Source organism: Pteronotus mesoamericanus, unplaced genomic scaffold (assembly GCF_021234165.1).
Source record: "Pteronotus mesoamericanus isolate MK-2021 breed Mesoamerican mustached bat unplaced genomic scaffold, CSHL_Meso_final scaffold_85, whole genome shotgun sequence".
NCBI classification, from domain to species: Eukaryota; Metazoa; Chordata; class Mammalia; order Chiroptera; family Mormoopidae; genus Pteronotus; species Pteronotus mesoamericanus.
The window spans coordinates 41394366-41421497 of NW_026555329.1; the positions used below are offsets into that span (position 1 = coordinate 41394366).

The 27132-nt window shown below is 37.3% G+C and overlaps 1 gene segment (V, D, J or C); it reads right to left on the minus strand.

Moving 5' to 3' along the window:
- Positions 1 to 25113, minus strand: LOC129062818 (T-cell receptor gamma chain C region C10.5-like). The segment is given in 7 exon segments: positions 1 to 279; positions 2339 to 2386; positions 5870 to 6202; positions 9773 to 9810; positions 14211 to 14239; positions 24667 to 24956; positions 25068 to 25113. Coding segments are annotated over 7 exon segments (924 nt in total).
- Between the last annotated feature and the right edge of the window lie 2019 nt (positions 25114 to 27132).

Genomic DNA, 27132 nt, shown 5'->3' on the forward strand with positions numbered 1-27132 from the left:
CACAATAATGACATAATAGAAAAATGCATGTGAACGGAAATAACCCAAACCCAGAAACAAAGTCCAGCTAGATTCTGAGCAGACACATCCAGGGAAAATAACTGGAGAAAAATTGATCCTTTTGTGCCGTCATCTGTTATGAACTCTTTCCATGGCCACAGATGGCTGTTCTCCTAAACAGACAGAAGGAAACGATGGCAAAGTAGACCAGGCTCTTGAGGAGGAGGAGGAGGTAGGTGTAGTAGGCGGAGGTATTGGTGAGCTGCAACTGCAATACATCTAGGAGAAGTCACTTAATTAGTTTCATCTGTTCTTTTGAAAGGATAGGAAATATTAATGGGAGGGGGTCATAATTATTTATGTTTATGATCTACATTGAAGTGACACTTCCACACCACCAACCCCAAGATAAACAAACATCTACCACCAGCAGCAGCAGCAGCAAGACAACTTAGAATGTAGCTTGCAGGTCAAGTCACTTAGAACACTCCAAAATATTAGAACTAACATTGTGTTTTAAACAAGAGGGTCTAATGAGAAGCAAGTGATTGTGGTAAATGACTTTTATCATGTCTTAATGCCATTCTGTCTCTAATTAATAATAAAAGTTAATATTCTTCTTTTACCACTAACCAAATCCCAAACACTCTGAGTGCTTTGTATTCGACACTTTTATATAATTTTTACAGTAACTTATGAGATTATTATTTTAGTTCCCATTTTACAAATAACATGAGGACAGGGAGAGAAGAGATTTGCCAGTTGTCATGCATTTAGTAAATCGCAGAAACCAAATTTCAGTCCCAGCAACATGACTTCCGAGAAAACATTTTTAATCACTCTGGAATTCTGTATCTCCAAGTGCAGTAAACAATACCCTGACATCAAAGGGTTAAGCATTAATAGAAAGTTGACCTGCTGATGTAGAAGCATCTGAGTCAGTGCGTGTGAATGCAATGTGATTCCTACTGAGGGTACAATCCTTGAAAATGTGGTATTCACAGCTGGTGGCTGCAGGTTTAAAAGAGGGCTTTATGTTAACTGGAAGAAAGTGGTTAATCCAAATTCTCTGAAACTTTAAGAGGTCATGGCTCTCTCACTTGTCTTTCCTGAATTTTCTTCATTGTGGCTCTGACACTATAATGTAATTGTACTTAATGTTCTTTAAGTTTTGCGAGAAATACGTGATGTCAAGGAACAATTGAAGGCAGTGATGGTGGGCCAGACTGCTGCTCAGTAAACCACAAGGCCAAGCCTTTTCCTGTGGAAATTTCCCTTTGACATGTTTTATCTCCATAGTGTCGGAACTCCAGAATGATTAGCCCTTCATGTGGAAAAGACCCTCAAGAGCCAATGTGCTCAGAAATCCTTTGGGTTGGTCAGGCAAGGTGTTAGCTGAGGTCCAGAGCCCCCTTGATACTGGGAATGGAGGGGAGCTCAGCAGGAGCAGAGCCAATGCTTCTAGGTGCTTCCTTTGTACATGTATAGGAAGGAAGGGCCAGGAACCTGTATTCTATGCCAGCTAAACAAGATACCCTATGCTGGACATTCCACATATGTGACCTTATCTCCTCAATAACTGGGTTAGGTCTAATTATTCCTGACTGGCAGGTGAGGAAAGTATTTCTCATGAAATGCAAGTACCAATATTCATGCCACTAATAATGAAAAGAACTGGGGTTGAAGTACCCATCTGTGGTACTGGGAAGCCAGAAACTGCCCCCACCCCCTGCTCCAGCCATGTATCCAGTGTGTGTAGAGTCTCGGCTTTGGGCTTTCTTGCTCAATGATTTGACTCTCAGAGGAAGAATAGAGAACTGAGTAAGTGTATGAAGTCTTGATTCTGATGGCCTGCGTTGAAACCCCAGATCTAGATGTTTGCCATGGTGTATGGGATTTCATTTTAGCTTATTGCTCTCATCTGTCAAATGGGAAAATATGTTGTATGCTCCGCAGGAGTATTATGAGAATTCAACATGTGAGTTCAGATTATTAACCACTAGCAAAGACTAAAGACAAAAATCTAGAAGCAACTTAATATCACTTCCCTACTCATTTGAAACAAAAGCCATACAAATGAATGAAGTCAGTATTGAAATAATCCTGAGCATATCATGGCACTATCTAATTTAGTCATCTTATACCAAAAGCCAGCATTTGCTATATTAAGATGACTGCTAAGAAAGGATGGACTGACTTAAAATATCACTTGATCTATTCTTCAATATCCAGCCATACTGATTATTCTGTCTTAAGCCAGACAAGTTCAAAGCTCATGTTGATCATTAGGAAATACTGTTATAGGATTACATAAAGACAAATATATGCAAAAACTTACCACTTTTATCTTTCAAGCAGTCTTCTATTGTAAGATTAATACCAGCAACTTCTAAAAGAAGTGAGAGTAACTATTAATGAGTTCTTTGTAACCATTATTTGACATTTGTGTCTGTGTGTGTGGATAGACAGACACATAGATTGATAACAGGTAGATAGAGAGAAAGAGAGAGAGAGAGAGAGAGAGAGAGAGAGAGAGAGAGAGAGAGAGAGAGGGAATCAGCCCACAGAGAGAAGAGAACCTTGAAAATATGAGCCCAACATCCAGGAATAGATACCCAGACTATGTAATTCAGTAGCTCTAATTTACATATTGTGTTTCTATACATGAACATGTTGAAATTCATGAAGGATAGATATATTTTTTAAATCATAACTGGAGGGTCCTACCCAAGACTCCCTGTTTTCCTCCTGCATTCGTCGCTCCTAGCACAGTACCCACGGCAAAGTAGCTCTTCAATATACATGACACTCGTTGATGGGAAAAAATAAACAGAAAAAGGAGCTGCTCTGCAGTCTTCAGCACACACTGCTGACATGAGCAGTTGCTACCAAAATAAATTTGTTTAATCATAGAATCCATTACAGAATCATACAGGTTTGAAGGAATCGGGTGTAGACAAATTTCCCATCTAAGCCATGCTTTTCCCATTCATTCATAAACCCTATGACTCCAGCTCACGTACATGATTTCCTGGAGTTGTGGTCTTTGTGGACATAACAACATATTAAAGAAACTAATGTCTATTGAGTGATTATTACTGTGTGGCATAGTGTATGTTAAATGCTTCAGATGCGTCATCTGATTTCATCTCCCAGTAACACTGAAGTGAGTTGTATTTTGGACTCCATGTTACAGGTGAGAAAGTGAGGTGCAGAGAGTACCAGTAACTTGCTGAGAGTCATACCAGTGAGCAACAGAGACAGCATTCAAAGGATCGCTGTGGGGGAGTAAATGGAAGGGAACAGGTGGAAGGTACTCTGTAAAAATAACCCATAGAATATTATTTTTTTAACATGACACATATTTATTCTGATATATTATAGTTCTGGAGGCCAGAAGTCCGAAATCAGTTTCACTGGGCTGGAGGCTCCAGAACAGAGTCTTTTTTTCTTACCTTTTTCAGTGACTAGAATTTTATCTTTTGCATCCGTTGGCTCATGGTGCTGCATTGTCACAGCTTCTGTCACATCTCCTAAAGAGAAACAACATCATTCCACCATAGTAGGCCCTGAGAACATCGCCTCTTCCCGATACCTTCATCATGCTTACCAAATGACCTTTACGTTACAGGAGCTCCGCATTTTAGTGCAATTCTTTCCAGAAAGAAAAGATAAACCAAGTCACGTTTATAGCTGCATTTATCTACAATGTTTTAAAAAGGCAAATATACATTCAAAGACAAAATTTCTTAAGGTTCATTGATGATCGGATGGAGGAAAACAGTGCAATGGTTGCTTTGGTTTATCCTTCTTCTGCTAGGATGTTCCTGACCATAAGGAGTGCAGTTTTATGCGCTCCATGAGATCTTTTTCTGGTGTGCACTAAAAATAAAGGTGTGAGGTATAGGCTTTGGGGTAAATCCCAAGACTGAAAATGTTAGTATAATTATGTTGAGATGTTGAAATATTCTCAAGGATTCTTATTACTGTGTCTTAAAAGTGTGTTTATTTTCCTTACAGTGACTTTATTTATTAAAAGATAAATAAAAATCGCTTATCACCATGTACTGAGGTAAAGGTGTCAACAATAAAGTAACAATTTTTCATAAAAAAATCTGTTTGTGTATCCTAATTTTTTCCTAATTTGATGGAAAAGTTGGACTAGATTAGTTTTTCCTCTCTTGAAATCACTCCTTTGTTTTCACGTTATATTTTTAGCTTTTAACAAAAATAAACAAAAAACAACAAACAAAAAACATCTAAGAAACAGCATTGGAAATTTGCCATACAATGACATTAACCAAATGCCCTCATTAGCTTTGTTGCCATGAGAAGCCCACAGGGTACATTTGTTACAGAAAATAAGTGACAAATAAACCATCTTGTACTAGACCTTTTCTCCTGTATGAGAGTCATCCCTGGTCTCTTGAAAAATGAAACCTAATAGAACGCTTAAGCCCAGTGATTATATTAAACTCGTGCTTTGTACATTTGCTTTCTTTCTGCTTTTTAGCTATAAAAACAGGAAAAAATTAGGGCTGTTTTGGCAACCTTACTTTAATTTTAGGAAATAATATAAACAAACATATGTATATTAATAAATACATCGATGTTATATTTACAAAAGCAAACATTTTCACTAACATTATTTTGTTTGTTCTTCATCATAGACATAGGAGAAAGCTAAGGCCAGGGTTCAAACCTGATTTGATCTTGGGGAAACCAGATCTGAGGAAAATAGTCTTACTCCAAAATTCAGACTGGTACACAGCAAAGGTCTTAGCACGTCTTGTTATAGGCTTGCTCCCCACTGTTTGAAAGGCTTTGTTTACCACCAGGTACAGTTCCAACTGATTCCTTCCTGTGGGCACTCTGGGGACTTTGGCCTGTTTATGTTGATACTCCGGACTTTAAGGTCTGAGTCTAGGGAGTTCCCAGACCTCTGCTGGGACTAGGGCACATTCAGGGCTCGGCCCTCACTCTCAAAACATGTACAAAATCTGAATCAAGGGCACTCCTTTGGGACATCATGCCTGAATCTCAAGTGGCCCTGAATGTTTAGGGAAAGAGGATATTCTCTTCACTGGGCGCATCCTCCTTGGGACGGCAAGTCATCCTGGTGTATTCATCCACGTCCTTCCAGGCCAGAAACATGCTACTGCTGCAGTACATGTGTGTTTCCAGTGGCAAAAAATATATGATCATTAAGTAGAATGAAAATGTGCTTATACACATCAGCCTCACCCAATCTTTAATTATAAAGTTTACCTACAGTGGCATATGAAATACAAACCTGAAAAACTAAGGACCATACAAAAACTGGAGGCCTAAATTATTCTTTTTTTGTTGAACCTTGATCCGACTCCCTCAGAAGGACACCACCTGTTGCCTCGCAACTCACTGATTACACTTTGAGTTTAGCAACACTGAAGTGACTGTGACTTTGCCTGATCAGTAGAAAATTCTTGAAAGATGTATAACTGTTTTTATTCTCTGGTCAAATAAGATCATCCAAAGTGGAATCTCTTTTTGAGCATTTATTGTGTGCTACGTTGCTAGGTGTTTTCATGTATGTTGTTTCATTTAAACCATACAGCAACCCTAAAACCATCATGTGACTTTAATATTTGGATGATAAAACTGAGGCTGAGAAGAGTAAAATTCTTTATTTCTTTATCTTTTAATGTTCCAAAGCCTACACTTTTTTTTAATTCTGTGGGAAAATAGCAGGACATTTATGCTACTATTAAATGTGGCAACATTTAAAGAAGATTTATATATATACCTTTTTATTAATACTTGACAGACACTTAAAGCATTCCCTTTGGGAAGAGAAGTGTTCTGGGAAGTTACATTTATATGCACATACCTTTATTTATTGAAGGAAAAAGAATCTCTTGATCAGCTCCTCTTCTATTATTCTCGTGTTTGACGATGCATTTGTGTTCTTTATCCATTGACTTCGCAGTCACGGTCAGCCAGCTGAATTTCATGTATGCGTCATTAGTCTTCATGGTATTTCCCTGCTGGGATGCCAGAATTGCATGGCCATCTTTTTCCTTCCAATAGACCCTAATGACATCAGGGAAAAATTTCTCAAGGAGACAAAGATATGTCCCAGCATTATGAAGGTTTATTTCAGCTGCTGAAGGAAGAAAAATTGTGGGCTTGGGGGCAATCTTTGATGCATCAAGGCTTCCGTCTGTGGGGAAAACAGAATAGTAATTAAGAATTAGAGAATAACTTTGTGTAGTTTGGAACAACCTGGTATATAGTAAAAGGAAGAAAAGCTGCCATTGAATTAGTGCATATAATGGCTTTTCATCCATGATATATTGTGATGTGTTTATTATTGTTCTTGTTTTCAGAAAGGAAAAGAGATTCAAGAGGTTACATAACTTGTCCAAGGTTGTAGCTATTAAATGGCACAACCTGAATGGAAACTTGGCCTTTGTTCCTTCTCCACAAGCTAAAATGGGGTATGACTTTTAACAGCTCTCACATTTGTGATCTTATTTGTTTGTTTTTAATCTCTTTCATCCTATCATAGGTGAAGTGTAGATGGCGGGGGTAGGGGGAAAAACCAGTAAGTACCTTAGACGACCTTCTTCAGATGAGAAAATTTAGTGGCTTATAAAATACTAAAACAAAACAAAAGAAAAAGAAGACATAGACAACAGTGTGACAATTGCCAGAGAAAAGGGAGTGGGAGGAGATAGAAGCGGGTAAGGAGAGGATGAACGGTGATGGGAGGAGCCTTGAGTTTGGGTGGTGAACATAGGATGCGATATGCAGAGGAAGTGTTATAGAATTGTACCCCTGAAACCTGTGTAATTTTATTAACCAATGTCACCCCAATGAGTTCAACAAAAATAAAAAAATAAAAAGTACTTTTTTCTCCCCATGAATATTGTAACTTAAACTCCCTTTGGCCACACACTCTCATGTTCTGTAACTCTGTGGAAACTAACTCTCCACATTTAACTGACTCTGGAAGGCAACAAATTACCTTTTTTAAATGTTTTCTAAACATACACAGTCACTTGTTTTGATAGGAACCTACTTCCACATGTACTTAATTTACCAAGGTATTCTTTTGGCTTCAAATATTACTTCAGTTTTCAAGTGATACAGTTCTGATAGTTGAATTCTAATTTTGTAGAACATCTTAATTCACATCTGAAACACTCCAGATTTTTTAGGGCACCTCCAAATTATTTATGATGCTTTGAATTTAGAAGCAAGAGGGCAGCATTCCCAGAGATTCTATTAAAATTTTTCTTGATTATTTTCAGAAACACATATTCATGTAGCAAGTAAATGCTCTTAACAGAATTTCATTTCACTTTAGAAAGGTTCACCTAAAACCCATTTTATTTTGGAAGTTCATTTGTAGTTTAAACATGAATATTATATTGTATTTTAAATATGTCATATTTTGGCCCTGAGTGTCTCCCTTAAGATTTCTATCTACCCTTTAAGGATGCTGAGCTATTTTAAAGCTCCATCATTTTCTTTGTTTTCATCTGCAGAATAAAATGTATGCATAACTGGAATCATGTTAAAAGCTATGGTATTAGAGTTTTTGCCAATGTAATGGCAAAATATGTAACAAAACATGATATATTTAAAAAGACATGTCACATGAATTCTGAAATGTTACATGATTATGCATTTATTAAAAAATCCAATGATTGAAATTTTAAATATTAACGCCCTTTCCTATTTGATTTTAAATTAAAATACAAATTTCTTGTCTATTCTTTTTGGGCTAGCTTGGAGTTAGTTTAGTAATTTAGTGGGCAATTTTATAAGCAAAAAATTTTATATCTCATTTAAGAATAAAGAAAAAAAATTCTTGAGTATTTCTGCCAGTGGAAGAAAGCTCCTGACTTTTATACTAAACCAAGAAGCAAACACTTTGAGGGTATTTTTTTTTTTGCATGTTGTCAACATAATTAAGTTATATTGTGATTATTTTAATTTTATACATCTTGCTTTTAGTGCCATAGTATTTTTTATTATCATAGTAAGACAATGTATATTTTGCTAATTGTATACTTTGCTTTTAATTTAAAAAGCATTTATATAAAGTAATATTATGGTAATTTTTCAATTGTACATTTACATAATATTAGTATCTAGCCAATATACTAAGGAATCTAAATTTTTTTAGAAACTTTTTTCATAACAATATTTCTGATTCATTATACTAAAGAAATCGAGAATCAAATAATAAACTTGAAATATTTATGTGGTAATGTACTATTTTTTCACCTGTCCCTTTTCTTGAACTAGATTCTTTAAGTGTCATTCTTTTCAAGATAAAATGAATTTTGAACTTCCATACCTTTCTCAATATAATAGTTAACTGAGTATTAAATAATGTACTTAATTATATATGGTTAGTGCCTACATATATTGGATAATTGTATTATATGTTATTTCTTTTAAACATTCTTTTTAAAACTTATTAACAGTGTTTTTTATGATCCAAATCTTTTTCATGATTCATATAATTGAAACCAGGTTAAAAAACCAATCAGCCTTCCAAAACACATATGTAAAGTTATTAGTATAATCAAATAATACATCTGAGTTAAATTGTTTGAGGTGTTTGTATTTACTCAGATGCAGCTGTATGAATCACATATAATTTTACCAAATTTTATATAAACCACAACTATGTTTTCAATAGGAAGTATGATATTTCAAAGCTACATATTGATATTGTGTTATCTATTTTTTTCTTGTCATTTTCCTTTTATCTAATAAGTAATTATAACTATTTTATTTTTATAGGTGAATTTCAAACTTATGACATTTCTAACTATATTTAATTTACTTTATATATGGACCATTTTCTGTATGAATTTAAGCTTTTTTACGAATATGAACATGAAGTTGAACCTTATTGACTATTAATTTTAGAGCCAATAAACATTGGTGTTAGAAATAATTTCAATTAAAATGAAGGATTAAGATTTAAAGCACACATGCCAGCAATAAAAATGATAAATGAACCCTTGTTAATTTCATTTTTCTTACCAGTGAGAGAAAAGTGGTGGTAAAACTAAACCAATACCTCCAGACTCATTTTTTAATGAGTAGTAGAGGTACAGATGAATTCTCTGGGGACTGTCTGCTCCTTCAATATTATTGGCAGCAAACAACTTTTCATACTGGATACAATTCTTCTTTACATTTGAATTGCGGGAACACCTATTCCGCATCTACTATATGTTAGACAATGTGCAAGTACTTCTTTCACACCATCTCACTCAATGCTCATACAACTCCTCTGGATGCATATTTAGCCCATTTTATGAATTAAGAGACTGAGGAAAGAGAATAGTTGCCCAAGACCCATACGCAGTAAGTGGTGGAACCAGAGCTCCATGTGATCCTGACTCCAAAACCCAGGCTTTTTCACAAGACGCTTACACCATCCGAAATGGAAATGCTTCAGCTCACAACGCTGACCTATAGTGATTACCTTTGTCCTAGGGCCAAACGCTTCCATGATGATTATATACATTGTACATGAGCATTGTGTACAAGTCCAGGTGTACACAAAAGCCGAAACCAGCTAAGTTAGCTGTACAATGTTGACCCTGCGTGTCTGTCAGGATTTGTTTTACAATCTTGCCTAATAGTTCTACATTTAATCCCCATCGCATTTCTGTTTTACCTAAATATTCTGTTATTCCAATTTAACTGTTTCTTGCCTTTCCTCTATTAGCTTAAAAAATTACATTCTTCTGATACCTACCTGTGATGACAAGTTTTGTTCCATCACCAAAGAGTTTTCTGCCATAGTTCCACAGTGATTCAACCAGCATCAAAAACTGTAGACTCATTTAGCTTCTCGGAGTTTTTCAAATTCTAGTGGAACTATGATGATCTGAAAATCAAGGGATCCGTGTTCTGCTTCTGGTTCATTTTGCTCATAACAAGTTCTGTGGCTGAGCCAATAAGGTAAGTTAGCTTTTCTGGTGCTTTAGTTGTCTGAAAACAATGATGTGAGTATAACAAATCAATTCAACATCACTACTAGTGAGACCAAAATGAAGCAAGATTTGAAAAGCAATTTGATTAAAGAGCTATGGAAATAAGAGATTATAATAATTATTAGCCATTTGACAGTATGACTTTCTGCTCCAACCTGACCTTTTAATCTCATGGGACCACACCTTGCCCTTACTAATAGGAATTCAGCACTTTGGGATTGTAGCTAAACCCCTGGCAATGCATTCCACTTTGCTCTAATATGTCTGGAATTCTCAAAGCCATCACCATGGGAAAGGTGACTTTCACACAGTTAATTAGCGCACCATCATTTGTCTTATCTATCTGCATTTCCAGTGTTCAGAAAATCAAAGGGAGCCTATAGCCATACCACAGGATCTTGCCTGATTTCCCAAGAAAGCCAAAGGGAACATTGGCTAAAGCCAAATGATATGCAGTCAGTATACACAGCTGCTTCCCTTGTGTTGTCCAAAACAAATAGCTCTTTCCCCAATCAACAAACAGCACAATCTATTTGCATTCCAAGCTTTCACCAGAAATTTCAGCCTCAAACTGACCTCTTTCCAGCTCACACTGAAAGTTCAGCTTGAAACTCCTGGCAATGGGCCTTCCAGCCACAATGACAAGAGAAATGGCGGGATGACTGTCCTCAAATCCCCTTATTGCCACGTTAGATGCTAAAGCAGTACCTGCCTGACCATATCTGCTGAGGGTCACCTCCATGAACGACATCAAATGCTATATGCTTGTGGCATTGATGCAGTGGTAGTGTAAGATGAGTTTGATTAAAGACCATTTCTTCACTTTTCTCCTAAAGGTTTCATGCATTGAAATTGTTCTCTAACTTTGTAGCAGGAAAAACATGTTTAAAAATTTGGAGTGCTTCATTTTACTAATTAATAAAAAGTATGTACTCCACTACAGTTTTTCCTACAAATTTTTCTTTTTTTCTAAATTCACTTTTCAAAAATTGAGATATAACTGACATAACTCTCCTTCCTTTATTTTACCCCCTGTTTTTTGCTGGATAATTACGGGCCTCTTTTCTTCTGCTTTCTGTAGTGCTTTTGATCTTTTTTCTTATTTCATGATCTGACTGCAACTTTGATTTAGGTCCTCTCAACTAAATTTGGAAATAGGCAGTTTAAGGACCTAACCAATAATTTGTGTATTATAGCTTGTTCTTTTTCTGCCTATGAGGCTGATAGTTTAATAAGGTGTACAAGAAAATGACACCTTTTTGAAAATGAAAATGACACCTTTTTGAAAATGAAAGCCGAGAGATGATGTTTGTAAATCCTAGCGCTGCGATATAGATGATAAATGTGTGGAATTCAAACAGACAGGGGGGAGATCTGGACAGGTACCTGCAAAAAAGAAAAAAGAAACTAGACCACCAATTAAACCATACACCAGAATAAAATCACGATGGATAAAAGACTTAAATATAAGTCATGACATCCTGAGAGTCCTAGAAGAAAACATAAACAGGAAAATTTCAAATGTTCCACACAGCACTATTATTGCTGATATACCCCTGAGAGCCAGGGATATAAAGGAAAGAATAAACAAATGGGGCTTCATCAAAGTAAAAACCTTCTGTACGGCTAAAGAAAACAACAGCAAAATGAAAAGGGAGCCAACTTCATGGGACAACATACTTGCCAATGATACCTCGGACAGGGTTTTGAGCTCCAAAGTATAAAAAGAACTCATCTGATTCATCACCAGGAAGAACAAATGATCCAATGAAAAAACGGGCAAAGTACCTCAATAGGCACTACTCCAAGGAGGACACACAGAAGACCCAGAGGCATATGAAAGGATGCTCAGCATCACTAGCCATCAGAGAGATGCAAATTAAAACCCCAATGTGATACCACTTCACACTGGTCAGAATGGCCATCATAGACAAATAAACAAACAACAAATGCTGGCTGGATGTGGAGAAGTGGGAACCCTAGCACACTGTTGGTGGAAATGCAGACTGGTGCAGCCACTGTGGAAAACAGTTTGGAAATTCCTCAAAAAACTAAAAATGGAACTGCCTTTTGATCCAGTTATTTCACTGCTCGGATTGTAGTCTAAGAATCCCAAAACAGCAATTCAAAAAAACCCTATGTACCCTAATGTTCATAGCAGCGTTATTTACAATAGCCAAGTGCTAGAAACAGCCTAAGTGCCCATCGGTAAGTAGGTGGATCAAAAAGAGTGGTATATTTACGCAATGGATATACTACATAGCAGAAAGAAAGAAGGAACTCCTACTCTTCCCTACAGCATGGACGGAACTGGAGAGCGTTATATTAAGTGAAATAAGACATGTGGTGAAAGACAAATACCATATGATCTCACCTATAAGTGGAACCTAGTGAACAAAACAAACAAACAACTAAAGTTGAACCAGAGACATAGGAACAAGGAACCGACTGACGGCGACCAGGGGGCAGGGGGAGGAGGATGACGGGGGTTGGGGGGGAAGAGACAAAGAGTGTAGTCAAGGAACATGTATAAAGGACCATGGACATGGACAACAGGGTGGGGACTGACTGAGGGAGAGATGGTAGGCACGGTAGGGGAGAGGAACAGGGGAAAACTGGGAAAGTGTAAGAGGACAACAATTAAAAAAAAAGAAAAACACTAGTAACAAACCTAGGGTTATTAAACTATAATTAAAGTTATTGTTGTAAAATCACTCTGTATTTATAGAAATAAATATAGATGTAAATGTGAAAAAATAATAAAAAGTTTTTGGGTAAAAGAAAAAAACAAACAGACCGAATGTAGCAATATATAAGGTGAGGCTCTGGTTCCCAAAATTACCCCTCAGAAAGCAAAGGCTGCCTTATATTTCAGTTCTTATGCAGCCTCTCATAGTATAAGATGCACTTCCTATACACTGCTTTGATCAAAAAATAATACACAAAATATCAAACTAAAATAAATTAATTTTTAGAATTTTATTTTAAAATCTCAGTTAGTAGTAACTTTAGAAATAGCACTGGTAAAAGACAATAAAGAAATTTAACATGAATTAATCCTAAAGTAACTTCTTTCTAGATTCCAATTCCCACTGATAGACCGATGACTTGTTACTGAGTCTAAATTCTTAATGATCGGCCCTTAAGCTATTTTCTGCTGAAAGACTGCTCCTTTGGATTTCTTGCCCTTACAGCTTCCGGGGCATTTGCTATCCTTGCTGTGCTGCTTATCAGAGGCCCCTGTTCCGTTTGGTATTTCTGCAGCTGTCGCATCACGAGTGGAAAGGCTGCACTGAGTTATGCAATTTAGTTAGTAATGCAGTTTGGTACAACTGATCTAGTTCTTTACCAGCTACAATATTTTCAGCAAATTTGATGTCAATATAGAAACAAAAGCGAGTCGAATGGTGTCAAAAAATGTCATTTTACAAGTGCCCTAAGAATCATATTTTAAGTATTTAATAAATGCACATTCAACATGACTTTATTGATCTTTTTGGGTGGAGAGAATGGTGGCATTTTTAGAAGCAGAAGCCTTGTTTTCACTCAAGAGTAGTAATTTAAAAATGAACTATTACTAGTTACGTAGTCAATTAAAGAGTGCATTTAAATGGTCAGACTATGGAAGAGTAAATATTCAGAAGAAAAAAATAACCTAATGTTTCCAATATCACATAATTGTCCAGATCATGCACTTAGGAATAGACAAGTCCCTATTGAACCCTAAACTTTGCCACAGTACCTTGTCATGTGACTTGAGGCAAATAACCAAACTACTCTAAGCCTCAGTTTTCCTATCTATGAAATGGGACTAAGAGGATCCCCTGCCCAGGGCTACTGAGGAATTAGATAAGGCAATAAAACTGTTTGATGTGGTGTCTGGCCCTCAGTAAATACTAGCTAATATTCTCTTTAATGGGATGATCTGGGCTAATTTATCAAATTCTTCCAAACGACAAAATGTATGTATTTTATAAGCAATAACTCTTAGGTAAATTAAGAGAAGAAACAACTCTCAAACCCAAGACCTTGTGCACCTGTGGCATCTGCAGGCAAAAGTACATGGGGTCCAATCAAGCCAGAATCTGATCTACTAGTTGACAAGCTTTTTGAATGTTGGGACTATGTTTTTTTCATTCTTTTATCTCCAGCATTCAGCACAGAAACTGTCTTCAATGAATGTTTGCTGAGACAGTGAACAAAAAAATAAGGATGTAAAACCATGCAGACTGTTTTTCTAGATTTTGGAGCTGAAATGACATATTAGGCTAATAATTCCATTAAACTGGTCCATCTCTATAGGCAGTATAACAAGACTAGTGATAGCATAAATTGTGATGTTCTTTACTCATTCAAAGTAAGAATTAAGTTTTGCATGTGTGTTAGGGATGAGATAAAAACCCATAATTTATCACATTATTGAGAGAACAAAGCACTATGTTTTATCTCAATATATCACTAATAAAAATGTCTTGCAATTAAAAGACCGTCTATAAGAAAAACATCTTAAACTCATAATTTATACCATGGTCTACAGACATGGTATTCAACATACTGTAATTTCTAGCATGAGCCTACCCTTTTTTGTGTATGTATATTCTAAGAATAGAATTTCAATCAGCTGGCAAGCAGAGAAGGAGAGAAACCATTTACAAAGTAGTTTTGTTTCCATATACAGTGAGCAATAGCTACAAAATTGCTGTTCATAAACTGAGGCTGAGAATGTGGCAGTCAAATTAGGGTGATTAGAAATTGTTTTTATCTAAATAGCATCTACCAGTTTTTCAAACATTGAAAAATGTTACTTACCAGGGAGAAAAATGTTACTTATAAGCTTTGTCCCTTCTGCAAATATCTTGATCCAGCCTGAGCAATCACACTGGTTACAACTCCTTCAAAAATCTGACCATTCTCCTAAGCTTCATGACCAGCATTGCAAGAAAAAAAAATGGCCATTTGATCTTCTGGGTTCCTGTGGAAGTCCTTAAACATAGGTTTTGTGGCATCTGATAGTTTATAAGTTTTCCTCAGATAAATTGACCCAAATGTCTGTTTTCTATTAAGGCAGTAATTATTGAAAAGGTCTGATAGAAATTGAAAAAAAAAGAAGAGCAGGAAAAAAAAAAAAAGAAGAGATCAAGCTGAACTGGTCAACCAACTCTTTTCCCAATTACCAGGAAACATACTCAGAGAATTAAGACTTTTTTACTTCCAACTGTTCAATTGTGTGAAACTTCTCAGAGGTTGCATCAAAAGGAAAGACCCATCCTTCTGTTCTCAGAAATACCAGGGCTGCTTCTCTAGTGGTTTGGGAATATTTATGAAAAGAGGAAACCCTGCAGTAACTGAAAATGCAAATCTGCCAACACAAATATATTTGATGAATGTGAACAAAATTCTACATTTTTAATAAAGGCACTTTTATCATTTGACAATGCGATTGACTACCAGACAAAGCAAAATGAGACAATTTCTTGATGACATTACTTTTCCTGGAATAAAAGTAGAGATTGATAGAATTCTCTCTCCCATAAAATAACAGATTCCTTAAATAAACTAAAATTTAAAAACAAAATCCAGTTCTACAATTTGTTGAAAGAAGAATCCTCTTGGAGGTTGTTCTGCAATCTTATGCCTCTTATCTTGGATCAGGGGAAGAGAAATTGTCAGAAGCAGCTGAGTGTCCCTCCGGGTACACGTGAGTTGCCCATCTGCCACGCCAGAGAGGACGTGCCCTGATGACCCCCATGTTAACATCAAATCCAGGTCTGAACCTGGTCCCATGAGCAAACTTTGCCTCTGCCCCTGAGAATGAAGCTGTGACGTGGTCATGGTGGGAAACTGTCCATTCACAGCAGCTGACAGCACCCAACACGATGGGAGAGGATGTGGGGGTTGGATGAAAATGAGCTTTTAAAGATTATTTTTTGTTCATTGAACATTTCACGTTATTATTGCTTAGAGCTCTCAAATATCTTTTGCACTTGTAGATGTAAATAGTACCCACTCAGCTCCTTTCTGATAGCTTGTCCCTTTTTTGTCCTTATCCCAAGACCATGAGCAGAATTACCTGCAGCTCTTAGAGTTGCTTATATTTCATGGTCCATGAAGATTTTAAGGAATAAAATGCAAGAGAGTAGGAGTTACAAAATCTTTTATTAAATTTACAAGAAAATATAAGAACTATATGAAGAAGAGTATTAGATTGTATAAATGCCATAAAATAAAACCTGAATAAATGATATATATATCATATTTATGAAGAAAAAAACTCAAATCATAAATATGCTAATCTTTCCTAAATTCATATGTATATAAATTAACTGTAATTCCAATCAGAATTATGACAACCTTCTTTTTTTCATGGTGTAGGATTGGGGGTGGGCAAGATAACAATTTTAAATGCTATTATAAAGAATAAATATGAGATAATTAAAAATAATTTTTAAAAGATTTTGTTTATTTATCTTTAGAGAGAGGGGAAGAGAGAGAGAAAGAGAGGGAGAGAAACATCAATATGTGCTTGCCTTTAGCGTGCCCCCACCCAGGGACCTGGCCCGCAATGAAGGCGTGTGGCCTATCTTGGAATCAAACCAGTGGCTCTTTGGTTCACAGGCTGGCACTCAATCCACTGAGCCACATCAGCCAGGGTAAAAAAATTTGTTTTTGAGAAATATTAGTGAATAGACATTTGACATGGTAGATCTTTTTTAAAATCTTTTTTATTGTTGTTCTATTACAGTTGTCCCCGTTTTCCCCCATTGCTCTCGCCTGCCCTGCCCACCTCCTGCTCCCACATTCAATCCTCCACTTGCCCTTGCCCTTGGGTCCTTCATGCATGTTCCTCGACTTGACTCTTCCCCTTGTTAATCCCATTACCCTTTCCCGCCCTCCCCTCTGGTCACTGTCAGTCTGTTCTTTATTTCCATGCTTCTGGTTCTGTTTTTCTCACTTGTTTGTTTTGTTGATTAGGTTCCACTCATAGGTGAGATCACATGGTATTTGGTCTCATGATATCAGACATGTTTCTACAAGGTTCAGTAGATCATTAGAAAGTACCGTGTTTGCTTGTTTATAAAAATGGCAGTGCTCTGCAGAGGCCAGGCCATTTCACATTCAAGCGGGTTCTTCTGTTTAGCAAATTTACCATCAATCTTCATTCTAAACTTCAATGAGCTTCTAGTTTCTTAAGGCTTCTTTGCACTTTGGGTACTTGATATGCTACTATGTGCAATTCAGATACTTAATTCATACGGCACCTACAGGAAAACATATTTGATGAAACATGGGTTGCTATTTTGCAAGCAAGATATGCTTTGTCTGTTCTGAATAGGCATGCATGAAAGACACGTTAGTGCGGACAAAATTGTTCTTTGAGAAGGAACACTGCACCTTAGCTCCAAATCTCCCTTCCCTTTGTTCCTCCTTGTGCTGACATGAGAAGACATGGTTCTGTGTTCTCTAGTAGTAAAAGAAAGGTAAATCCACACATGTGGGATCTTCTCTTAATTAAGCATACATATAAATTATCCAGCTTTACATATAAAATAGTTATTACTCTTAAAAGGCAGAGAGGGAACTGAAAGCTAGGATTTCAAACTGAGCAGGGACTTGATTCCAAGGTCACAAAATCCCAAACTTGTTCTTTCAAGTACTTGACCCTGTTTTGGTGGAGGTGGAAAGATGTGTGTTGTAGGAATGGTTTCCAGGCCTATTACAGGTCTATATAATTAGAGAATCTGTATCTCAAATGGTCAAATATAAGATATTGGGTGTTGCTTTCTGAGAATCATAGGAAGTATTATCCTGAATAAAAAGCAGGTGAAATGTTTGATTTGATTATCCTAAGAGACAATGGGCTGTCAGTGCAAGCAACTAGCAAAAGAGTTTGTGAAGGCCAGGCCTAAATTAGTGGGAATATCCAATTAAATTCTACAACTTAGCTTCTTTTCACTTGTCCTTTAGATACAGCAGAAGATTCAAGTATCCATGAGGAATTTGGGCCAAATAGTTCAAATTATACATATTATTTGGGTTAAGTGGTTATTTCTGTCATGAGCTTGCTGATTACCCTGTATATGTCAGCTAGAAACTAAATAGAGTTTCTAAACTTGTATGAATTTAGAGAGAAAAGTGTGGGGGTTCTCTGCACTGGATCTAAGTGTTTATGTTGGGGGCTCTGTCTGGAAAGCCAATTCTAGTCTTAGGTGGTACTGCTGGGGTTGGCTGGGTTTGTGGTTTACTTTCTGGCTGGTGAAACCACAGTTCCCAGGGTCTCCTGTCTCTTTTATCAGATTTCATATCGTTGGAAACACCTAAAGAATCCTCAGGTCTTCGCATCTCTATTTCTCTCATTACCAGAGAAAGCAAAAGATTTGGAAAATCAAGAGAACACCGTCTGCTTCAAAAGATATCCTTGCCATTTTGTCCAGTGATACAATACACTTTTGTCCTTTACTGAGACAGGAAAGTGTAGGGAGAAAAATTATGCAAATTGTGGGGATTGGAGTGAGGGAGTGAGATTCAAATCAATTGTGTTCTGGATACTTATTAGACATCCAAGAAGAGAGGATTTCAGCTGTAATATCATGGTGCAGATTTTTGTTATTACTGATGTTCTTGTTATTTTTAAGGTTTGGCTGCTACAACCTTGGACTTGAAAATGTCCTGAGTCACTCTAACAGGGCAGAAAGCAGGTCAGAACTATCAAATTTGGAACTAAGTGCATAACCATGCAGTTAGGGTACGTGTCAGGTCAGAGTGAAGAGCAGGGAATTTGAATTTCATTCAGCAGGTTGTTCTGTAACTGGCAAACATTTAGGAGTATATTCATGATAAACCAATCTCCACCTCCCACAGGCCCACCTATTTGATGTGTATGCCAGGAAACTTTCAATTACTGAGTATTTCAGAACTGATAGGAAACTACAGAAATGAAGGGGAGTAAGCAGCCAAGGGGAGACAACATGGAGATAGAAGGAGCTTGGACTCCATCCCCTGCTGACCTTTATCTCTTCTCAGCAGTGTGAAGTCGCATACTTTGCCTGCATATCAGACCTTAACACGTTCTGGAGATCGAACTTATGTAGACAAAGTGTAGTTAGTTGTTAAAGCTTCCTTTTGAAAGAATTACACTTTTGCTAAAGAAGTTCCACACTGACCATCAGGGAGACAGGAAAAGTCACTCAACTGAAAATCTGAAATGTAAGCAGGAGCCCTTCCTCTGTGGTTAACTAGCTTTGGACAAGTCACTTGCCATCTCTGAGCCGGCCCCAGCTTCCTCATTTCAAGGGTGGTCACTGTGCCGAATATGTCCTAACATGCCTCCCTCTCCCAACAGCTTATGAACGTATGATTAAGGGCATTGAAGAGTGTTGTGGTTGCTCCAGTGAGACAGGGGTTGAGGGTTAGTAACTGAGAAGGTTTTCTTCAGATCACTTGTATCTCTGTGACTTTGTGAGATCCCAGCAGGCACAGTGGTAGGTGGCTTCACCAGAATTGATGACATCATTGATTATCAGGGGAAAGATTCTGTCATCATTCCTGTATGTCTCCAAGTGGAGATTGAGCTGATCATCCTTGTTATTCTTAGTTGAGCCTAAGGGATTCGTCTCAGGGGCTCCCTTCTTTTTGTTGATACCAGTGCACAATGGCATTCTCTATGGAGCCCCAGAGAGCTTGCAGTTCACGTGCACTGTTCTGTTCGGTGTCCGGGTAAAGGAGAGTTGACCCTGAGGTATTTTCATTTTGGTGTCTTCATCTGGAAAGCCAGGGTTGTCAGTGGTTTCTTTTAATAGATTAGGGATTTCACTCCAATGTCACTTTGCTTGCTTGGCTCTGATGGAAGTGTGCTATATTTTCTTGATTCCTCTGCCTGCATTCAAGACTTCATCTTTAATTTCCTTTTTAATTTTTTTATTTTATTATCGTTTATGCTATTATAGGTGTCCAAATTTTTCACCCTTTGCCCCCCTCCACCCAGCCCACTCCCACACCCATAGTCAATCCCCACACCATTGCCCATGTCCATGAAGCCTTCATATATGTTTTGGATTAATCCCTTTACCCTCTTTGAAATCGTTCCCACCTCCCTCCTCTCCACTTAATGCTTTCAGTCTATTCCATGATTCTATCCTCTGCTTCTCTTTGTCCATTAGATTATTTTTTTCATTAGACCCCTATTATAACTGTGATCATATGATATTTGTTTATCACCAACTGGCTTATTTCACTTGGCATAATAGTCTCCAGTTCCATCCATACCATCAAAAAAGGTAGAAAACCCTTTTTTCTGCTGCATAGTATTCCATGGCGTAAATATGCCATGGTTTTTTTTTATTTCACTCATCTACTGATGAGCTCTTAAGGTGTTTCCAAAACTTGGTTATTGTAAATAGGGATGATTTCTGTCACTAATTCTAGAACATTCTCAACTAATACTTTTTCAAATATATTTTTCTCTATTTTTTCTTTCCTCTGCTTCTGTGATTCTAAATACAAATGTGTCTGAAAACTGGATATTGTCCATAGTTCTGTACTTCTAGGATGTGTGATTATCTGTTTTATCTCTCTCTCTACCTCATCTCCTTGCATAGTAGTGTGGAGAATTTCTAGTGGTCTATCCTCATGTTACCAAAGTCTTTCCTTGTCTTTACTTAGTCTAATGTTGAGCCCTTCCGAGGCATTCTGCATTTCTGTTACTGTGTTTTTTATTTCTTGCATTTCCTTGTTTTTATGATTTTCATTTCTATGCTGAAATTACTTATCTGATATTGCATGCTGTGTTATCTTTTCCATTAGAGCCATTATCATATTAATCATACTTATTTCAAATTCCCTGTCGGTTAGTTCCAACATCTATGTCATGTGTCAGCCTGACTCTAATGATTGTTCTGAGTCCTTAGACTGATTTTCCTCTTGCCTTTTGTATGCCTCTGAAATTGTTGGTTGAAAGGTGAACATGTATGGTACAATAGATGCTGAAGAAAATATATTTTATGCTTGGAAATGAGCCCACCTTTCCTTCTGCTAGGACTCTAGTGTGGGGATTTGTGGTATTCTAGTCAGGAATTATACTGAGTTTGAGGTTGGTTTGGTTATCAGGGTTGCAGCTTGTTGTATTTAGGGTGCAGAGATTTAAAATTTGTCTGGTCATATTTTGTTTTTGTTTTCTTACTTGTCTTTGCGTTTTCTCTTTGCTCTGCTTCCCAGACAAAATTTGTCTCTCGAAACACCCTTAGCTATATTCCACAGTTATTTTTATTTAACCTTTGTTATTATATTTGTGAGAAATAAGGAAAGTGGACATTTTCTGACTCAGTCATAAACAGGTGCAGTAAAACTGGCTCTTGACTGTGGCCTTCAAGAGCGTTCCTGCCCCTCTTCCAGAGGTAGCACATTTTGACCCCTGCTCTTTCCCCCCAACTGCAGGAGGTACCCACCCACTTCAGGCTATGGATTTGACGTCCATCCTTCTGCCGATGAAAACGTGTTACTGTGTGAAGTTGGGGAGATGGTTTGGTTCCAGGCAAAGTTTTGATGGTGGCGTCGTTTCTACACCCACCTCTGCAGTGGGATTCCACCTGTGCCTTCCCCTGCAGATCAGGTCTTTTTGCCTTTCCTCCAGCGGAGATGGAGTGGATGAGGTCTGGGTGGATTGCAGCTGTGTCCCCCACCTGCAGCCAGCACTATAGGGGGAGCTTTCAGTATATTCTTCCTGATGTTCTCTGTAAGAATCATGTGGGCTTCCTGGAGAAAAAGCTTAACATATACTGGAAAATACCCTATACCTGTGTTTCCCAAGTGTTCACACTTTCCTACTGGTCTATACTCAGCTCTTGCCATTTCATTAAAAATTTCTTTACTCTTCAACCAGCTTGATTGGAGATTGGCAACATCTGTGTGAGGTAAACAAATGCTCAGCTCCTGTATCTCCCTGCAGGTGACTGTCTGTCTCCAGTTTTTCAGATAATTACCCCCAATTCAGGCCCCACACATTCAAGCAAAGTCATTAATTTTCTATTTGTCCCTTTTCATATTGTTATAAGAGGGTACAAGGTCATTTCCCCCTCTCTATGTCTCTGAGCACATGCTGGTCTTCTTTCCATTTTTTAACTGCATTCTTTTTGTAACTGAGTTGTGAAAGCTCTTTATGTAGTTTGCACACCATTCTTGTTTTTTTTGTATGTGTTTGAGAATATTTTATTTTAATCCTTGGCTTCTATTTTCATGTTCCTTTCAGTCTTATAAAGAGTAGAAATGTTAATTTTGATAAATGCGCAAATTGTCCTAAGTTTTCTGTTTTTCCTATCTTTAGAAATATTTACCTAACCCATGATCACAATGAGTTTCTTCTCTACTTTCAGCTCAAAGTTTTATTGTTTTCAGTTTTATATTTAGTCCCATAATTCTTTTTTAGGTCATTATTGTTTATGGTGTCCATTGTGGATTGAGAGGGTTTTTTTTTTTTCCCAAATGCATGAACAATTGTTCCAATTCTCTTTGTTGAAAAATTTATTCATTGTTCATTTTTATATTTCCCCGGCACCTCCAATACAGATCAGTTAACCGTGTGTGTTGGGCCTATTTGGGTTTTCCTTTTCTTGCTGCTCTTACCTGTGTATCTATCCTTCCACCAATACCCTGCTGTCTTGATCATTGTAGTTTAAGAATATGATTAAGATTTCAATCTTTTCAAAATTTTGTGGCTATTCTATGCCTTGTCTTCCCATATATATTTTATAACCAGCATCTTGATTTCTATAAAATGTCTTCTTGAGATTTTAATTGTTATTATATGAAATCTACTTATCAAGTTGGGGAAAATTTGATGTCTTAACTAGGCTGAGCCTTCCAATCCATGACCATGGTATACCTGTCCATTTACTTATCTTTTCTTTGACTTCTGTCATCACAGTTTTGTAGTTTTCAGCATATAAATCCTTTACATTTTTGGTTACATTCATTTCTAAATATTTTATAGGTTGTTGTTGCTATCATAAATAGTATTATTTTTGCAATTTAAACTTCCAGTTGTTAAATGTCCATACAGTTTACCCATGAACAACACAGGTTTGAACTGCATGGGTCCACTTACACGCAGATTTTTTTTCCAATAAATACTATTGCTGCTCCATATCCATGGGTTTTGCATGCACGGAGTCAACCAATAGCTGGTCAAATAAAGCATACTCAGCCTGTAGTTTGGAGTCGGCAGATGCAGAGGGATGGCTGTATGCATTGTTCTATGCCATTTTATACAAGGAACTTATATGAAAGTTCCTTATTTTGAGGAGTCAGGAGTTACAGATTTTATTTTACTTTGTAGGGGTAAATGCTCCTAATTCTCATATTGTTCAATGGTCAACTGTGTATAGAATTAAAATTAATTTTGCATCTCTCATTCTACTTTACAGCTGTATATACTTCATTTTCTGTATATACCCATCTCTGCTCCTATAGCTCCAAAGCAGCCATAAGCACTATGTAAATGCGCAGGCCTAGCTGTGTTCCAGGAATGCTAGGGGCAGATATCATATTACAAAATGTCCTAAAGGAAAGGTTTCTTTTTCATTTATTTCTATAATCTCAAAAAATAATAAAATAATATGTTTTTGTATTATATTTTACTATTTTATATTTTGAAAGTCAAATCAACCTAGGAAGACAACACTTAGACTCAATTTAGCATAGCAATGTCTTTGTTTCAGTAATTATTTTGTGAATGAGAGTTTTTCCTCTTTCACTGTGGGAACTACAGACTAGATGCCATTTCTACTGCCTGTGTCTCAGAGGCAGGTAGTGTGCTGGTTGCAAGGACAGTCACTGAAGCCAGAAGCCCAGCCCTCCATTCCCACTCAGTATCTCAGTGACCACAGACAAAGTAAATAACATCTCTATGCCTCTGTTTCCTCACTTGTAAAGAGTGAATCATGGTAGTATGTCAAGAGATTGTCACAAATATACAATGTATAAGAATGGTGCCTGAGAAAGAGCAGCAGATCTGAGTGAATGAGCACTGTGATCCTCCCAGGATCCCTGCAGGAGCCTAGGGAAAGGGACCCTGATGAGTATCCACCCTGTCGTATGATCATCTCATGATCCCGGGGGATCTGAGGCCTGTGCAAATGGCAGTGTGCTGGTCGGGCTGTGACACATCCCTCAGTGTGGAATGACAGTTCCTCACCCAGAGGAGAGGGCAAGCACTCCATCCCACACCCACCCCAAAATATAGGGAGTAAATAAACACTGAACATCTTCAGGGTGGCCTGACAGTTGGAGCAGTGTGGAGTTTCAGGTTTGAAAGCAATTTTATCTCTGTAACCTCAAATTATTAAAAGTAAAGAGGAAAAAATGATCATTACATTACAAACATGTTGTGATGGTTACATAAAATGTAATATTACAGGCATGTTTCCTGGCACTTGATGATTTCCTCTTTGAACCTGACATATCATTTATGTCATGAGTAATCTCTGTAGTAAAAAAAATAGTACACGACTCAAGTTCTGTGGGGAGGGAGGCTCAGGCTGGGCGCCCAGCTGTGCAGCCTCTGCGGTCGCCCATATTGAGAAGGATGTGTGTGGGCACAGACTGAGGGTGGTTCTTGCACTGGTATCCTGGCAACTCCAACGTTGTGCGTGGTAGTCCAGCAGGCACAGAAGTACACGGCCTCATCTTGTTTCTCTAAGGAATTTATTTTCAAGGTGGAAGTGGAAGTGTGAAGATCTTTTCTTGCCTCAATTTTGTTGTTTTTCCTATAAGCAGGGGTTGTTGAGTAAACATATATTAAATGTTCTATACCCTTATCTGGTTTCTGCTGGTACCAGTGTATGTAGTCTGTGCTAAAGGTGTTAGAAGACACCTTACAAGATATATGGGCAGTCTTTCCTCTTGTCCTGGAAATTGACATTTCAGGTTGCTCCAACTTTAACTGTCCAAGGCCACCTGCAAGCAAAAAATAAAGAAATTAATTAATTCCCATGAACAAATGACACATAAAGACGTTAACGGTAAAGAATTTCTTCTGTCTTGTAGGAAATGATAAGGGGAACTCACAAGCCCAGAAGGAGAAGAAGAGGACAGCTTCCAGTAGCGACATCCCGTACACCAGGCTGGCTCCCCAGGGAGAAGGTAAGAAAGTGAGGTCCCTGTTAGCAGACCAGTGTCAGGAGGGCGGGGCTGGGTCTGGTTTATCAGAAGTGGTGGCTCAGACAGTTCCCTGGGGTTCTTCATGATCTGCTATAAACATGAGCAGTTCTGGGGCTTCCTGTGGCCCCAGAGTGCTGGGAAGACAGGGTAAGAGTATTTGTGATCTCGAAAGAAAATCCTGGGATAAATGTGTCCATCTTGGGGTGGAGCAGAGAGCTGTCACACCCAACTCGGCTATTCCCTGGGAAATACCATAGAAATATTACGTCGGAAATGTGAAGACATACCTGCTTGTTCAGCCCCTATATCTATCTTTCTGTGACTTGCTGCAGATTCAGGACTTGGGCATGAAACCTAAACTTTATTTTCTGTAATGCAACAAAACAAAATCAAACACTGGAATTCCTCATTGACATTATTGAAGACACCATATGCACAAGCACTGGAGAATTTTTTTTTTATTATTAATCAATGTGTCACCACACAGACTATGACTCAGGGCAACCAAACTTCTGGGTGCCTTTTAGAAGGGGTTGGACTGCAGTTGCTGGCAGGTAGAAGGGACAGAGCAATCTGGGAGACTCAGCTTCCCATTCTGGACCTCGGAACCCTCTCATGAACACTATGCCACATTCAGAAATATTTCCAAAGCCATGTTATATTTAGTATGTAATAATAAGCTTTCAAATTAATATAGCATGCCATGTCCATTGAGAAATTGTTATTTGTAAGGCAATATTCTAAATGTTTACTTATTTTATTAAATCCTGTCTACAACACTCCCGTGAGGTAGCTCTTACAAAGACCTCCATCTAGCATTGAGAACAGTGGCAAAGAGAAGTGACTCATTCAAAAACCCAGACCTGTGAAATATGAGAATTCAGAGAAGTAACTTTTCTTTAAAGAATATTTGAGTAAGATGAGATATAAAAAAATGACAGTAGGAGTTACCCACACTTTACTCTTGCTTTGAATTTTTCTCAACATATTTTTGAATAGAAATAGGATTTCTTGGTATTATATAAAAATAAACACTTTAAGTGAGACATGAATATTTGGACTTATATTCTCTTCTTTTGGTTAATGTATTATAGTGAGAAACTCTGAAGTCTATATGAGTGTTATTCAGTAACAAAATTCATAATTAAAACACATTTCTAGACCACTTAAGCCTGTCCAACTTCTGTTGTGTTACTTACACTTCTCGTGCCTCACTTTCCTCATATACATCTTGCCAACATATCTACATTTCAGAGGTATTAAGAGGCTTACATGATCACACTGTATGAGGATAATGCACAGAACACTCAAATATTAGTACCTGGCATATGATGAGTCTTCAATCATGTTACGAAGTTATTAATCATATTATTACCAAACAAGATAAAATTACCTTGCTAAATATTTTTACAATGCAACCTTAGTAGCTCATTTAGGAAAATAAGTAAGTTAAAGTACATATGAGAAATAAAGCCATCTATTTCCTCAAGAATAATCATTCTTTATGTTTTAGACACTTCTTCCCCCCATTTTATTATTCTATCAATACAAACAATATTATTGTCAAAAAGTTATTATATACTCATGAATTTTCTTTATATTAATTGCAAATATTTTTAAATTTTAGTAATAAATCCATAAAATATGTTTTTTTTGATGGTTGCATGATAGCCTAGTCTTTGAATGCATTGTAAACCAGGTGTCTATTCCCTGTAAATCACCATTTAGTCTGATATATCAAAGGCTTCTGGAGAATTTTCTCCTAAGTTCTGAACACAGGAGAGTGCTTTGCTGTCAACACCTCATTACTGCTCCATAGGCTCTTTTTGGTACTAAATGAAAAACCGTGTAAAAGGTAGGAGTGCTATGTTGACAAGCTTGTCTCTCTGTGCATTCCTGTCTGAAAAGGGCCTGTGTTCTCAGATTCTTTGGGATTCTCTCATGTCTTTCTCTCTCCCCTTGCTTTTATTAA